General features: G+C 49.4%; 1 protein-coding gene across 22 annotated transcripts in view; it reads left to right on the forward strand.

The window, feature by feature from the left end:
- Positions 1 to 17,862, forward strand: part of Ank1 (ankyrin 1) — a 174,685-nt gene that overhangs the window by 91,281 nt on the left and 65,542 nt on the right. For all 22 annotated transcript variants that reach the window (XR_012911844.1, XM_075986335.1, XM_075986353.1 and 19 more), the window contains exon 2: positions 4,138 to 4,239. Coding sequence is in view for 21 of the 22 variants with exons in the window: in XM_075986335.1 (XP_075842450.1) it covers positions 4,138 to 4,239 (102 nt within the window). In the remaining variant the exon portion in view is untranslated. The remainder of the gene's footprint in view (positions 1 to 4,137; positions 4,240 to 17,862) is intronic.

Raw genomic sequence — 17,862 nt, forward strand, 5'->3', positions numbered from 1 at the left:
AGGAAGTTCAAAGGCATCACATAGATTGAGTGGGAGGGATGTGGGCCAAACACATGAAAAAAATGTATGCTGTGCACTCTCCATCCCAGTCCAGCCTCCTTTTACAATGCAGCTTCCTGAGGCTGGGGATGAATGATCTTCAAGAGGGTCCACAACTTTGCTCTAGTTCATCAGAGCCCAGGGATATGCAATGTCCTGCTACTTTTGCTTGTCTGGTTAGCACTGATCAGAGTCAGTGGTTTTAATGGAAGGTGTTGGGTTCTTTTGACTCCTCCTGCCCTGTTAAACCATTTAGGTTGTTCCTGTATGCACCTGGCACAGGGAGCTAAACTGGAGAAGTTGAACTAGACAGATGGGGGGGGGGGGAGTTGAGAGAATAAAATAGTAGAGATGAGTCTTGTACACCAGCTAGAACCATTGCTCTGTGGCCTGGGACACACTCATGAATGAGTGTGGAACGAAACCGTGAGCCCCTGTGTGCCAGTGACCGCTTCATAACTCAATCACTGTATCCCAAGGCTTTTCACTTTCTCACCCCATCTCTTTTATTCCGCCCACTCCCAACAGGACACCAGACTTAAAATAGAACCTCAGTAAACCCATTGTAGAATCAGAGGGCGTGGCACACAGTAGCCAGAGGGAGTGACATCATTATGTACTCTTCACTACAGGAATGCTGCTGTGTCCTGGCTACTCTGTCCGTTAGGAAATCAAAAGGACACAGCCACAACAACTATCCAGGTGGCATTCGCCATTCTTTCTATGTTCACAGCTCTTAGTTTTGTCATCTGTGGAAAAAAAGAGGGAGGAGGAGGACTGAAACCACGTGATTCCTTTCTAGGTCTATGTTGACCTTGACACCATGCTCAGAGACAGAGCCAGGACCTGTGGGACCAACTTGGATTAAACTGCATCCTTTGGTGCCCTATACCTGGAAAAATTGCCTCGACAGACAGTCAGGTTTACAAAAAAATAAAAATCAGAAATAAAAAGGAAACAAAACAAACACCGCCGAGAACACGCGTTGACATGACAGGCCCTAGCCATGCACGCCTTCCTAGACTAATGCTGAGCGGTAGAATTGGAGAAACCACTTCCCTCTCCAAACCTCAGTGTAACCAACTCTAAAATGGGGATGACAATGGCGCCTACCCTTTGGGCTGTGGTTAGCACACTCGCCTGGTACGAACAAGGCGTCGAGTTCCATCCCCAGGGTTGGCAATGCACGGGGCCTAGGACTTGGCTTGTGGTGATTATCCCTGCTATGCTCTGGAAGCTGCAAAAAGCCTTTCACCGCTCGACTGCAGATTGGCTCCTGTTCCCTTGCTTGTCTGTCACAGTTTTCCCATCTTCAGGGCTTTGAACAGGCAAGGGTATCTGAGATTGCTTCTATTTTTATCCCCCTTTCAGGTTTTTATCCCGAATCCTGTTATTGTTGTGCTGTAATGGCTCATTGGTGGAAAGCGCCTCTTCTTAGGAAATAAATAACGCGTTTCCCCGCTAGTTGGGATCAGAAAGCCCTTCTGAGTCAGCACTCATAGCTGTCATCTGAGAGAGACGCTGTGGTCCGAGGCTGCTGAGAACTGAACTCACGCAGACTCCCCCTCTTCAAAATGTTTCTCCCACCACCAATGCCCTACTGAGGAGCCAGCTCCAGGCCAAGGGAGGTAGGCCTTGGCCTCGCAGTGAAATAAACCTGGGCTCAAAAGATTTAGTACCTGCCCCCAAGAAGCGAACAACTAAATAACTAGAAAAAGATGTGTTTTAAAAACATCTTTTCATCTAAAATCAAGCTCCTTTCCCACTATTTCTCGATGCAAAGAAGATTAATGTCCAGGAGCAGTGTCATACAGCAGGGGCGCTCAGTAGGACCTTAAAATCAAACAAGATGACCGCACAAACCAGAGTGCCACAGAGTCCTGGGGTCCAGAAAGTAGCCAGGTTCAGGCTTAGAGGGATAAGGAACAGAAATACCTCAGGGCAACAGAAAGGAGAGAAGTGAGCCTCCTGGATCGATGGGGCAGGTCCTGTGTGAGCAGGCTCAGGGCTTGGATTGGAACATGCATTCTAGGCATGTACCTGGGCCCTAGGAAGACAGACTTGGGGGACAGCTTCAATCTAATGTTTGCTTCCCACCACAGCTGGTGCTTGTCACCACTGGTGGTGACATATAGCCCCTCTATGGGCCGTGCTCAGTGCTGGCCTGCTTAGCAGTGTTTGAGCCTGGTGGTTATGGGCTGTAAGTCTTCTGAGTTTAGGAAGTCTGACCATTATTAATGCATAGTTTTCTGTAGCCACGATGGCAATGCACCACCAATGAGATATCTTAAAGCAATGAGTTTGCTCTCTACCAGGCAGGATGACCGAAAGTCTAAACAAAGCAGGAGCAGGGCCGTGCTCCTTGCGTGAGGGAGGCTTTCTGTGCTCTGTCCTCTTCGGGGCCACCTGGCTTGTGACTGCAGTCCCTCTCTCTGCTGGTCTCCTCTGGGTATGCTACTGCTTCTGTTTATCTAAGGACACTGAGCACTGGATTTAGGGCTGGCCTAAGGAATCTAGGCTGATCTCATCTCAAGAGCCACACTGTGACTTCTGTACAGACTCTCTGCAAATGAGGACACAGCCCAGACTGTAGGGCTAGGGAGCGGACTTACCCTTGCAGACACCACTCCCTCCACTACCGCATGCTCTCTGAGAGCGTACTACAGAAAAAGGAAGACAGAGGACTTACCTACCGAAGGGAGGACACCGTAGTGGGATTGTCTGGAGAAATACATAGCTTGCCGCCCCGCTACTGTTCATATTAAGTGCATTCTTGCGTGTCCCGCGGACTAAGTGCTGTGCTCACCCTCTGCATTACCTGATAGTTCTCAGAAGCATCACAAGGGTATAAAAAGGGTTCTTCCTACTCTAGCTTTCAAACTGGGACCCAGGACATCCGTGGTGAGCCTCTCCCACCTTCCAGTCCTCTGTGCCCCACCATCTTGTCTACATTAACTCTGTCCCTTGTTGCCCTGGCTCTCACTCTCTGGCTGGTATTCCTCTTCAATGCAGACCGGTGCTTTGGGCAGCAGGGTCTTGCTGTCCATGTGGCAGATGACCAAGTGGCAGGTAGGAAAGGAGGAAGGATTGTGCTGGGCACCTACTTGGCAAGGGCCACCTGCTGGAAAGCTAGGAGGTTAAGAACCTGGGGTTTGGGACTGGAGGGATGTCTCAGAGGTTAAGAGCACTGACTGCTCTTCCAGATAACCCAGGTTTGGTTCCTGACACCCACATGGCAGCTTACAACCAATTCCATTTGCATACATTTAACTTAAATACTAATACACACACACGCACACTTACACACATCTTAAAGAAAAGAGCCTCGGATTTCAGAACTATGCTGCCTGCGTGGAGTCCAGCTGTACCTCTTAGCTCAACTGTGACCTCATCTAGTCACCTCAGCGCGCCATTCTTCAGTGACTTTTGTAAAACAAAGACCACAGTATTAACTGTCACATAGGGTTTTTAACTGAAGAATAATATTCACATGTGTTATTTACTTCTAGAAACACAAGGCAAAGCCCACACTGACTTCTGTACCTATGTTGCTGAATCTTCCGCATGAAAGCCTGTATAATACCCTGATCCCCAGCAAGAGCAGGGAACCAGACAGGTCTGGAGGTACCGGCCTGCAGTCCCAGTGACTTGGTAGGCTGAGACAGGACGATCACAGGCTCAAGGTCCAACTGGGCTACAGAGAGCTTGAGGCCAGCCTGGAAAACTTAATGAGACTCTTACTCTTGCTGGGGATGTAGCTCAGTGGTGCAGTGCTAACCTGGTATGCGTGAGGCTCTGGGTTCCATCCTTAACAGTGAAGAAGAAAAAAAATAAAGGGAAGCCAAACCCAGCCATGTTGAATGTTCACCACTGGGATTGGTTTGGGATCACTCAATACTCAATCCTTGCACGGATGATCTTGTCAAAAGCACCTAAAGGAAGGGAAGCAATAAGGCAGCTGCCCACCAAGACCTGGGGTGCCGACACCACAAATGGGGGTGTTGTGTGTACCAGAGTTTTCCAATAGGAGATGACCATGCAGGACTATAAGATCCTTCCTGCACGGGGATACTCACGGCCTCCTGTCTTCTTCCACAGGCCGATGCTGCTACCAGCTTCCTGAGGGCGGCACGCTCGGGAAACCTGGACAAGGCTCTGGATCACCTGCGCAATGGGGTGGACATCAATACCTGTAACCAGGTCAGTGGGGTGGACACAGATGGCACGTCCTCTCGGGAGAGGGGTTCCTACCTGGTGCCATGTCTGAGACTTTGGAACTTGTCATACTGGACCCTTCCCAGAGCCTCAGAAGTCTCTGGGGCATCTTCTATATCCTTACTCCTTCTTTGGTGCCTTCCAGCCTAGGTCCCATAGAAAGGCTACCTTGCTCTTTCAGTGGGACCCAGGCTCAGGCCTGGCCAAAGCAGCCTCTCCCTTAGAAGATGCTGTGGATTCTGCTGCTGTTATAGACATGACCTAGGAGAAGCCCTAGGCCAACGCTGGAGCAATGGAGTAGATCCTCTTTGCCTATGAATAGTCCTTTGGGTCCTGGGCATCTGGAAGAGAAACAAGTCATGTGGGCAACAAGCCTCTGCTTTTATTCTCTATGAACTTGACCACTTCAGGGACCTCCTAGAAGTGGAACCCATAGTATTTGTCCTTGGGGACTGGCCCCTTCCCTTTAGTACATGTCCTCATATATGGTGTGATAAAGGCTTGCTTGGTGTCCCCAGAAACAGCAACAAACCCTCAGAATGCAAGTGGCCACCTGTCTTTGTGCCTTGCCAATCATCATGTCTCTGCCCCCCTAGGCTTGGCTGAAGCTGTAGACTATAACCTTCTCCTCCCCGGTGCCAAGATCCCCTTAGGGTTGAGTTGGCCTTGTGCTGGCTTCAATCACAGCTTAAAGAGCAAGGAGGGTAAGGCAGGTGGTGGGTTAGGATATGATTGTGATTCTGTCCATGGCAGTGAACCTGGGGTGGTGGTGGTAAGTGTGTGGGCTGGGCTTGAGCTGGCAGACTGGCTGAGGAAAAGAATGCTATCATCTCTCGTGCAGAAAGACCCACAGCCGTGCACACACAGACTTCAAAACACTCAGGGGTTGAGTTAGGTCTCATGTGGAGGAAGGAGAGACTGGGCTGAGGTCAAGAATGCTGAATACATTGCTTTGGACAAGAAAGTAGGAGTAAGGCCTGGGGACAAGGAGAAAGTCTTGATTGATGAGTCTGAGAGAGAAACTGGTTGCCATTCATCCCACAGCCCAGTCTCTCTGTCTCTGGACTGAGCGGGCAGCCCCAAACCCCACACGTCCCCAACGCTCCCTGTGTCCCAGCTTCCATACAACTTCTAGGCGAGTCAGAACACTAAGGAGGCCTTCCAAGGACTAATCCTCCAGTCTCAAAAGAACCTCCAAGCTGAAATGGGGCAGCTGGGTGACAGAGGCTGGGCCTGGTTCTCTGTGGCAGCAGAGGGTTGGGGCATCAGGGAGTGACTTTATCTCCTGTGGTGGCAGCTGCTATCCCTGGTTCTCCATCTTTCTCTGTCTTATTTCGTGTGTCAGAATACGACAGTAAGATGCAGGTGGGAATTATTGATGCTTTGTAGACACCCTTTCTCTTGGGCTCAGCCCCTGACAGTGCAGGCCCTGTGTGCGGATATGGAAGGGGTCCTGTGTTAGGTTTCAGACCTCAGACCTGGCTGTCACCAACCCCTTCCTTTCAAGGCTGACACTGCCTGCCACACCAAGGAAATGAAAGGGGTCAGGGGATAACATAACCCCCTGCAGGACAGAGCCCACTGTCTGGAATATACGCTTGCTATTTGCAGTTTCCACACAGGGTTTTGTCCTCTGGCCAGGGGCTAGGAATCCTCTGAGGTCACGGGCCTGTGATGGCAGTAGAACACCAAGGCTTCACTTCCTGTGAACACACCTCCCGAAAAAGCCCTCCGTAGACAGGCGCCAGAGGTGTCTGCCAAAAGAGGGAAATTCCTCTAGGTCGCCTACGTAGACCGAGCTCGCTTATGTAAGAGACGTGAGTACCCAGGCCAGATCTTTAGTTCTTGTCCCCGTTCTCCTTGTGGAAAAGAGGACACGCACACCAGAGTGCACACGGATCCACACACGTGCCAGCGTCTCCATAATGCTGGCTTTGGTCATTGTGTCTTTAGGTTCACCCCCACATCCAGTGTCTTCCTGTGTGCAGGGACATAGACTAACCCTGCTTCTTTACCCCTGGGGGCAGGGAGGGCTGATAACTAAATAATGACGCATGGTTAAGATCTAGGATAGTGGTTCTCAACCTGTGGGCAGCAACTCCTCTGTGTGACCTTTTCACGGGGGTCACCTAAGGCCATCGGAAAGACACATTATGATTCTTAACAGTAGCAAAATTAGAGTTATGGAGCAGCAATAGAATAATTTTTTTGGTTGGGGAACCAATGTGAGGAGCTGTATGAAAGGGCTGTGGCATTGGGAAGGTTGAGATGCATTGCCCTGGATATTCCTCTAAGATGAGTAGAGAGGAGCCTGACCTAGAGTTAGAAGTCATGGATACCTTAAGGCCCCTCACCCTAAGCAAGACATGGAGGAACTGAGAGCCAAGCTGGGATAATTGAAGGGACAGCCAGCCTGAGTGAGTGTGGGCAGTCAGGGACCCAGCTGAGGTAAAACTAGATAGAGTGGCATCTTCCTGGTAAGGAGAACTTGACATTACACAGCTGGACAGCATCCTGCAGGGCCTGACACGTGTGTGCACGTGTGTGCATTGTGTATGTGCATCTGCCTGCTGCCCAGACTTTAACCCTAGGCTGTTGATGGGAAGGAATGGATTTGAGGGAAAGACAGAGCGGCGAGGGTGTAAAGCTTAAAGGGGCTGATGCTAACTGTAGCACGATTGATAAAAACTCAGAGACAGATATTGGGATTTAACCTGAAGACCAAAAAAGCAAAGCAGACAGCCACTGGCTCTTACCTCAATCTCAGTCCAAAATGGTGATCCTGCCTCCAGGAATCTTAGAATGAGACAGACTGAGAGCTGCCTCCTCCCGTCTTACGTTCCTCTCTAGTTCTGGGGTTAAAGGCGTGCACCAATGCTGCCTGGTTTCTGTGGCGAGCTAGTGTGGCTACTGGGATTAAAGGTGTGTGTGACCACTGCCTGCCCTGTAAGGCTGATTAGTGTGGCTCTTTCACTTTTCTGATCTTCAGGCAAACTTTGTTTGTTAAAGTACAAATGAAAGCCACTACAGCTCACCGAGAGGGGTGGGGCCATCCCAGGACAACTGTATTAGTGCACCCATGTGGGCTGTCTCTCCTGCTTCCAGATACCACGCTAAGAATTTTGATCTTTAGACTGAGAGCAAAGGGAAATGAGCCTGGGGTCCTAGCACAGGAGTGCTGTCCTCAGAGGTGCCCTAACAAAGGATCCCACTGGCTACTGTGCTCCAAACAGAGGGTACAGAGGGAACAGTAGGAGGTCCAGCCATGGGGCTGCTGCGGTGGTCCAGGAGAATATTGTTTATTGGTCGCTTGGATAAAAGTCATGGGTGAGGAGAAAAAACAGAGCCAGTGAGCCTGGATCATGAACTAGAATTGGGGGAGGGACTTCCGGAATGACCTGGGGACGCCAGGTAGTCACACAGTATGTGCATGATAAAGTCACAAGTTGAGTAGTGCAGGGATTGATGACAGTGGAGGTAGCCAGCACCAGGGACTTTTGAGGCTGAAACTCAGAGGGGAAGGAAAGGTGACCTGAGACAGGTTCCCACAAGTAGCTCATTCTGGCACCGTGAGAAGGGATAGAAGACTTTCAGAATACAACCTCACTGTCTGTAGAGTTTACTGAGCAGCAGCTGTGTGTCACCTTCCCTACGCATGCCTGATGGAATACACAGGCTGAGCTCTCTATGCTAGTAAAGGAAAGAGACAGCAGGTGGGGAAATGTACTAATGGCCATCCTTATCTGATGGTTGATACCCAGGAGGCAAAACCTGCTTTAGCCGTGTTCTTAAGGGGATAACTTTGGAGAGGCCTGGACCAAGAAAGGAAGAGAGAAAGGGAATGGCATCCCTAGAAGAGGGGGAAAGTATGAAAGGCTCTGAGGCAGGAAGCACTCATCTCGTCTGGGAGCAGCAAGAAGGACAGCATGGCCGGGGGGGATGTGTGGAGGTGATTAAACTCCCACCAGTCCTGGTTTCATACATCCAGCTTCAGCATCATCAAGAACCAAACGTCATCGTGGGGAGACTGTGATGATTGACAAGAGACTTTAGGATGAGCTGATTGGCTTTTTGCACTGCCAGCTAGCCACATGAAAAGAAGCAAGCTGGCAGAACAACCCAGGCTCTCTCTCTCCTAGAGCGGTCGGCCAACATGGTATCACTGGGGGCCGGGCGCTAGAACCAAAGCAGCTAAAGGCCTTTTGAGGTGGCCCCAGCAGTGCACCTGCTACCCCAGTGCTGAAAGCTAATGATGGCCGCGGACTATGGAACTAGCAGCGGTTAAAGCCAAGGTCTGCCCTCAAAGAACTGAGACAGGAAGCTGCCTGGAGACACAGACGCGGTGTTCTCCTGGCTGCACACGAGCCAGAGATTTCAGTGTCTGCCACTCTTGCTCCCTAAGCTGTTGTGACATGTCTAGTGGGGGCCACTGACAGGTGAATGACGCAGAGGAGGAGCGCAGGGGTCCCGGTGGCATGCTGGGAGGTTGGGGGTGACAGGCAGTGAAGGAGGTGAGGGGGCAGCCCTCCAGTCTGGGAGGCTGGCTCTCCATCATCACAGACAGCCTGCTATTGTCGTCTGTTATCTGTGATATTTGGGCTCCTGACAAGCATAGAATGGCATTAGACCACGTGGTTCCAAATTCTGCCTATACCCGGCTGTCACACAGAGAACCTCCTAACTGCCTAAGCCTGCTGCCCAGGTGCAGCTTGGGGTAGTGATGAGGGGGAGAGGCTGTATTGTTCCACATCTGGTACTGTGAGAGTCTGGCTGTCATCAAAGGAAGAGAGGGAGGCAATGCAAGTCCCCTGCCTGCGTGCCGGAGCCTGTGGCGCTTCTCCTGAGAGTCTGGGTTATTTTTAAAAGGGAAATAGTATTTGGGGTTGAGCAGGAACGGCTCCGTTTGATGTTCATCTTGCTAGTTATGAGGCAGTTGGAAAGCAGGTTGTTTTTTGTTGCACTCAGGAGTACATCATGTTTGCTTTCCTCATTGTGGATGTCTGAAGCCCGTCCCCAGCCTGGCCACTTTAAATGCCCACGTCTGCTTGCAAGATGGCTAGGGAAGGCACAGGAAAAGTGAAGCCAGGAGAGGCAAAGAGTCTTCCAGATACAGCACAGGCTCTAGCAACAGCCAGACATCTAAAACACCAAAGCAGGGGCCACCGCTGCTTAGACCCACCTGCCAGGGGCTGCTTTGGGTTTTTTTCCCCTTTCTTTCTACTGAAGGAAAGAGAAGAGTAATTGTCTAGTTCTGCTTCATAAGGATGTCCATATGTAGCCAACAGAGCCATTTCCCACATCCCAGAGCTTAGGGAAGAGGAGCTTAGCGTCAGCAGGTGTGTGGAGTGTGTGCGTCTTGCACCAGCACACTCCCTGCCATTACCATGAAAGGAGGGAACTCCGAGCTATCAAGTGTTTGGATTATACACATTAGGGATTAACTCTGAGTCACTAACGATGCATCTGGGTCACATTAAGGGAAGAAATAAAAGCACTTCCTCTTGGAGTCCTTTAGCCGAGGGCGAGTCCAGATTTGGATTCTCTCCCTCCTGCTCTCTGTGCTGTCTGCCCTCTGTCTGCCTGTGTGGGAATATGTGCCTGCTGGAAGACTGTCTTGTGAATCTGTTTGTGCCTGTGCCTGTGTCTGTCTGTGTGTGTCTCTGTGTCTGTCTATTGGATGAGTTGTGTGTCTGTCTGTTCTGTTTTTGTTGAACAGCAGAGCACATGGGGAAGGAATGAGACCCTTTACAGAAATCCTTAACACACTCTTACAAGGGATTAAGCCACTGGCTCCAACCAATCCCTGCCAATTGAGACAATAAACGTCATTGCTTGTCAACCAATATCCATACCTCGTTGCTTTCAACCTTTATGGTAGATTTTATGAAGGCAAGTTGCTCTCAGCTTCTGTATTTGCTGCTTTCAGGACTGGCATTGATCTGGGTTAGGGGATGGAAGGATACATAACTCATGATCACAACTGTGTATTATCTTAGGCTGTGAAAGTTTATCACATGGGACATCTAAGATAAATCAGATTACATAGTAGGATAGCAGTCTTAAGTGACTTCAAGATGTATTATTAACTCCGGCTGTGAGGTCGGTAGAAGTTCCATCTCTTAGGATGTTTGAGATATTTCCATAATATTGTGTCACACAGTCAGGAAGGGCACCAAACCCTCCAGTCCCACACTGTGATCTGATGGGCTGTGAACTCACCATGGGAAGACCAAATGTGATCGATCCTCTTACTCATGAGAAACTTCAGAAAAAAGAGAGACTGCATGGGTGTCAGGGTGCTCGGATGTGCATTCATTTCTGTAGCAAACTCTCCATTTGCCCAGCCAAGTTAGGACCTGATTACACATGAAGCAGGGCCTCAGGAAATCCAGGCCTCTGGGGCAGGGGGCGCACAGGCCCAGGAGCAGGTGTGTGCAATTGTATGTGATGGGGTCTTTAGAGAGAGTCTCCATTGCCGTTCTGTTGCTGCGATGAAACACCATGACCAAGGCAACTTACAAAGGGAAGCGTTTAATTGGGGTTTGCTTACAGTTTCAGAGGGTGAGTCTGTGACCACCACCCCGATGGGGAGTGTGGTGACAGTGGGCAGGCAGCCATGGTGCTGGAGCAATAGCTGAGCAGTTACATCTGATCTGCACGTTGCAAGCAGAGGGAGTGAGACAGGCTTGGCACAGGTGTTTGAAACCTTAAAGCCCACCCTCAGTGTGTGGTTTGAATTGGCATGGTCCCATTGGCTCGTGCTTAAATGCTCGGCCCATAGGGAGTGGCACTATTAGGAGCTGTGGCCTTGTTGGAGGAAGTGTGTCACTGTGGAGGTGTGCTCTGAGGTCTCATGTGTGCTCAGGCCTCACCTACTGTGACACAGTTGCTTCTGCTGCCTTCTAATCAAGATATAGGACTCTCAGCTCTGTCTCTAGTACCATGTCTCCTTACACACTGCCATGTCCCAACATGAGGACAATGGACTGAACCTCTGAACTGTAAGCCACCCAATTAAATCTTTCCTTTATAAGAGTTGTCATGGCCATGGTGTCTCTTTACAGCCAAAAACCTGTGCCTGTGTCTGTCTGTTCTGTTTTTGTTGAACAACAGAGCACATCGGGAAGGAATGAGACACTTTACAGAAATCCTTAACAAACTTTTACGAAGGATTAAGTCACTGACTCCAACCAATCCCAACTGACCTAAGACACCCAGTGACACCCCTCCTCCAATGAGGCCACATCTCCGAATCCTTCCCAAACAGTTCTACTAACTAGGGACCAAAGATTCGACTTTGTGAGCCTGTGGGAGCCATTCTCATTCAAACCACCATAGAGACTGTTTCCAAGTTCCATGGGAACATGGGTCAGTGAACCGTTCATGGTTTGGAAACAGGGTATGGACTTGAGAGAGAGGCAGGTGGACTTGCCAAGAACAATGACCCTCTCTCAACTCCACCCTGACTGAAATAGACTACAGGTATGACTGGGCATAGAATTCATCCATTTGGTGGTGAACTTGATGCTTTTCTCATTGTTTCCTGGCACGTCTCTTCCACCCATGTCCTGATCAGGCTCAGCCCTGCTTCGCTTTTGAGATACGAATATCCAGGGTTGTCTGGCTATAGACTGTTTATAAACGTGTCTCTGGAGAGGACATTTTCAGGGTGATATGGTTATAAACTGTATGTATATAAGCGTGTCTCTGGAGAGGGCATGTTTATTGTGGTATGGCTATAGACTGTATGTATATAAGCGTGTCTCTGGAGAGGGCATGTTCATTGTGGTATGGCTATAGACTGTATGTATATATAAGCATGTCTCTGGAGAGGGCATGTTCATTGTGGTATGGCTATAGACTGTATGTATGTAAGCGTGTCTCTGGAGAGGGCATGTTCATTGTGGTATGGCTATAGACTGTATGTATGTAAGCGTGTCTCTGGAGAGGACATGTTTATTGTGGTATGGCAATAGATTGTATGTATATATAAGCATGTCTCTGGAGAGGGCATGTTCAGAGTGGTATGGCTATAGACTGTCTATAAGTGCGTCTCTGATTTTAATTTTGGTGTCTTAATTTAACAGCAAGATGAATGCATGTTTTACTTACAAATCACAACTGTGCAGAAATGTATGGCATCTGAAAGCCTGCCCCTCCCCCACCCCACGCACCGTGGTTGGCAATTTGGTGGGAATACTGTCATGCTTTTCTCGGTGCCAGCAAAACACATATCCAAGGCATTTCCTATGGATGCTAATTGCTTAGCTCTCATACCAGGATGGCAGCCGGGCCATCATTTTCAGTGAGTGTAGGTTTAGACGAACGGTGAAGACTGGTTAGAGGCCTCACTCCTCCCCAGGCTTCTTCCTCTAACCCTGCTGCCCTTCCTTGGGAGGTATGGTTCTCTTGATTTTTAAAAACGGAATATCAAGAGCGCAGGCATAGAATCTTTCCAGTACATGGGAGATATTCTTAGCTGCACTCAATTTCAGAGCCCATTCTCTCATTAACCTGAACTCGAGCATCCTCCCTGCTTTACTCCCAAGGGCCCCGAAACCTCAGCAGTGGGTTTGTTGCTGAGCTGTGGGATTTCGGAGCATGGAGGCCACTGCGAGTTTTGAGCAACCCCACAGCAGAGGGAAAGCGATCTGAGGTCGACTGACCTCCGGGCAGAGCTCAGAAATTGCTGTGGTTCTTTGCAGCTTTCAGATAATGAAACAGATCACAGTGTCTCTCGTCCTTCTGAGTAGAACAAACTAGGATCCTTACGAGCTACCTGGGCAGAGAACTGGATATAGGTTGTAACAAAGCAAAAAAGGGAAAAAAAATGCTCAGAGCCAGCCTGTTCCTTTCTCTCTGGCTCCCTCTCTAAGTTGGTACAGTCTTTCTGGCCCCTTCCATTCTGCAATTGTCCCTGCCTCCAGAGAAATCCAGGCTTGCAGAGGAGGGAAAGGTAACCCCCTCCCAACCCCGACAGTTACTCAGCTCCATCTGCGTCCTGAGTCATTAAATTGCAAGATGGAATATTTTTAACAGACTTTCCCCCACCAAGTGGTCTCTGCGGAGCCATAAACCCTCGAAAGCAGAAAGGATGTGGAGGGTCCTTCTCAGCAGGCATCCATGTGAGGTTGAGACTGTTCCCTTGGCATGGTGTGATGGCGGGCAGGGCAGCTTATATCCTTACAGGAGAGCAGTGGAACTCTGTTCCAGGCCACTCTTCACGTACCCTGCAAAAATAGGGTGGATGTGGTCAGATCTCCCCAAAGGCTTGCAGAAAACCTATTCGAGTGCCAGAACCGAGAGTGGTCCCTTCTCCCTCAGCCTCTCTATCCTTTGCCTCCACTCCTCCCTCCTGTCTTCTTTAACACTGCAGTTGTTTCTTATCTGCAGAAACACCGTAGGAACAGTACAGAGTCCCTGCACCCCCCCCCCCATTGCGAGCATCTGCTGTGACTGTTTTTCTGTGTAGTCTTCATATCTGTTGATCTTCCTACATATCCATGATAGTCTCCTGTCCCCAAGCATTCCAGTCTGTAACAGGCATGAGTAAGGGGACCACCCACCTGGCTCCCGCGTGCAGCCAAGGCAAGAAGCATGGATGTCTACTAATGTCATCATTCTGTCCTGAGTCCAGCTGTCCCTCCCTTCCCGCGGGCTCTCCTTTCTCCCTCCTTCTGCCTGCCTCTTTCTGTGTCCCCAGCCTACCTGCTCACCCTCCCTTCTTGTTCCAGGCATCTTCCTAGGCACATTCTTGGCCTTAGGTGACAGGAGGACCTGATGTGCAGCAGCTCCTCAGGCTGTGGTGTTTTACCCTGCTCCATTCAATGTTTCAACCTCAGCCATGTCTGTCTGATGTTAAATTCTAAGTAGGGACACAGGGAATCCTTTCTGCATTTTGGATTCTCCGTTGTGTCCTTGTGATTCTCTGAATTTTCCCTTAATTTCTGCCACAAGTTATTCCAGGTCCATTCCGAGATCCCCTGGGCTGGCTCCATGGGTTAGCACCTGTGCCTGCTGTGTTGGTCACTTCCCAGAGTGTCCTTGGCTTTTGTTCTGAAAGGTGGAGGTTAGGCACCCATTCCCACGGCTGTGCCTATCTATTGTCCTGGTTCTCAGCCAAGAACTGTGCAGGGGAGTGGAGTCCTAAACAGAAACCTGGGTACATCAGCTCTGTGTAGACATTCTGACCACACCAGGGGCAAGATTGCTGCTTGATTCTTTTGGTTGTTTTGTGTCCTGGGTGTTTTGATGCCAGCTTGAAGCAGCTAAAGTCATTTTGGAAGAGAGACACTCAATTGAGAAAATGTCCCCAGAAGACTGGCCTGTGGGACTTGTTTTTGACTAATGTTTGATGTGATACCCCTGGGCCAGTGGTCTTGATGTATATAAGAAATCATTCTGGGCAAGCCAGGAGGAGCAAGGCAGTGATGGCACTACTTCTTAAGTTCCTTCCTCTGGGTTCCCGCCTTGAATCTGTGTCCTGACTTTACTCAGTGATAGAGTGAGACCCAAGAGTTGGAAGTTGAAGTAAATCCTTTCCTCCCCAAATTCCTTTGGGTTGTGGTGGTTTTTTGTTTGTTTGTTTGTTTGTTTTGCTTTTTGTTTTGAGACAAGGTTTCTCCGTAGCTTTGGTGCCTGTCCTGGAACTAGCTCTTGTAGAGACCAGGCTGGCCTCGAACTCACAGAGATCTGCCTGTTTCTGCCTCCCAAGTGCTGGGACTAAAGGTGTGCGCCACCACCTCCGGTCTGGGTCGTGGTGTTTTATTGCAGTAATAGTCAGTAATACCCTGACTGAAGTATTTTGGTTTGTTCTGCAGTACGAAAAATCAAACCCAGGACCTCAGTGCATCCTAGGCAAGCATGCCACCACTAGGCTACATGCCCAGCCCATTTAAATGATTCTTTACTGACTACACTGGTAAAAGGGAGAATGGCACCCTGGCACAATTACATAGGTGCCTTAGTTTAGCTTTCTATTTGCTGTAAAGAGACTCCGTGACCACAGCGACTCTTGTAAAGGAAAACATTTAATTTGGGTGGCTTACAGTTTCAGAGGCTTAGTCCGTTATCATCATGGAAGGACATGGTGGCGTGTAGACAGCCATGGTGCTAGGGAAGGAACTGCGGGTTCTCTATCTTGATCCACAGGCAGCAACAGGAGACTGTCACACTAGGCGTAGCTTGAACATAGGAGACCCCAGAGCCCGCCTCCACAGTGACACACTTTCTCCCACAAGGTCACGCCTACTCCACCAAGGCTGCACCTCCTAATAGTGCCCCTCCCTATCGGCCAAGCATTCATACACACAAGTCTGTGGGGGCCATTCCTACTCAAACCACAATAGGATTTTCCCATCCACCTCTTAGCACTCAGGGTCCTCTATTTCCCTGCCATCCCTACTGCTATTCCTAGACTCCAGGCCCGATCTTGCTCATCAGAAACTCCCCTGGCCCGTGTCTTCTTGTCTCTGCCTTGCCAGAGAGCAAGAAACTGATCTAATAAGGAAAACCAATATATGATAATAAGTGTGAATGGACCAAGGCATGGCTTCCCCATAGTGGTCATGCCATGGTCTTAGTCCCAGCTTCACTCCCAGGAAGAATATAGGTCTGGAATGAAAAGATTTGAGAAACTGGTGCTGGCTAGTTTTATGTCAACCTGACACAAGCTGGAGCCGTCTGAAGGGAGGGAATCTCAGTTGAGAAAATGCCTCCATAAGATCAGGCTGTAGTCAAGCCTGTAGGCATTTTCTTAATTAGTGAATGATGGGGGAGAACACATCACACTGTGGTAAGAAAGCAGGCTGAGCAAGCCATGAGGAGCAAGCAGTAAGCAGCACCCCTCCATGGCCTCTGCATCAGCTTCTGCCTCCAGGTTCCTGCCCTATTTGAGTTCCTGTCCTGACTTCCTTCATCATGAGCAGTGATGGGGGAGCATAAAGCATGATAAACCCTTTCCTCCCTAAGTTGCTTTGGTCATTCATGGTGCTTCATCACAGCAATAGTGACCCTAATCCAGGCAAACTCTGAGGTGGGAGGGGGCGCTGTGAGCCCTCATCAGAGGATCCAGTTGGAAGCTGTGTGATCCAGGAACAGGAAGCACGGGGCTATGTGTTGGGAGACCATCAGCATCCACTTTTGAGGCGTCCATGACATTTCCCGTGGACTGTGGGACCTCAGGATGCCAGCGCTTACTGTCTGAAGCTTCCCTTCTGCTCCTGACTGGATAAGTCCTAATTTCGGTGACATGTCAACTGTATTTGTACATTTGGAAATCAATTAGTGTAATTGGGGCAATCAGAGGAGCTAAACAGAGGAACAGTTTACTGAGAACAAATGTCTGGAATCGAGTGGCTGCCAATGGAATCCCTCACAGTTGGTACAAGAAAATACTCCAAGTCAAAACATGCAGGCTGGATGTGACTTAAGAATATCTTAAGAACTGTTGAAGCAGCTATACAGCCTCACTGGGCTCTCCTCCTCCTTCAGACGTTGCTTCTGAAAATGCTCTAAAACGGACCACATCCCCAAAAGGGGCCAAGGGCAAAGAGGAGAGCTGGCGTGGGCCAAGGGTACAAGAGGAGAGCTGGCGTGGGTGGCAGGGGGAAGATATTTGCTCCTCAAAGAGACCATCTCTTCACTAAGGCCTCTGTGGCATGGAATGGTATGAGCTCGGGGTAGGGAGTGTGTAGGGTATAAAAACTTCAGAGGATATCACTGTCACCCTAAGTGTAAGAAAACAAAACAGATAATCTAAAAAAGAAAAATCGTAAATCTTCCTGAACTCCACTGAGGGTCAAAGGGGACAGGTAATCTGGATTCCAGAGAGGCCAACACCATCCCAGGAGGCTTATGTATATCATCTCCTTGTTGGCAGAGTACAAGCGGAAGTGGTGACCCCTGCAAGGCAAAACCCCAACAGCTCTTCCAAGTCAAGAGGCCTCCAATGAATTGTTGGCCCCGCACCTTGACTGAGTGTGAAGGCCGACAGACCAGACACAATGAGGCTCGAACCCAGGGCCACTCCTAACCCTCACTCTCCGTGCCACAGATGAATTAAATCTGCTTCCAGCCATAGATGAGACGTACTTCCATGTCTCCTGTCCTTATACATGATGCTAGGCAGACAATTATGAATCATTAATGTAACATACACATAAGACAAAGCACAAACTATGGTCACAAGACAAAGCCTTCAACAGAGCCAGACTCAGAGAGGACGGAGGTGATCAAAATGTGCACGAATCCCGTGGAGAAATGAATGACATTCATGAACTGATGGGAATCTCAGCATGAAGATTCTAATAATGTAAGACAGTGAAGAAAACAAAGAAAAAACAAAACAAAACCTCTTCGTGATAAGGAAGCTTTTCAACAGTATCATCCATAGACTAGAGAAAAACTTGGTGAGTCTCAGAACAGGAACTAGATCAGAAGACAGCATTCAAGTTAAAACAAAGGAAAACAGAAGGAGAAAAGCACAGAGGAACACCTGGAGCACGGGCATCTCAGGTCTGACACATGGATAGGCCACCAGGTGGTACAAAGGGGTCGGCGGGAAGAGGGTGGCCAGCTCGTGGCCTGCAGGACAGCGCCCACTGAAAA

Source organism: Microtus pennsylvanicus, chromosome 9 (assembly GCF_037038515.1).
Source record: "Microtus pennsylvanicus isolate mMicPen1 chromosome 9, mMicPen1.hap1, whole genome shotgun sequence".
In the NCBI taxonomy this organism is placed as follows: Eukaryota; Metazoa; Chordata; class Mammalia; order Rodentia; family Cricetidae; genus Microtus; species Microtus pennsylvanicus.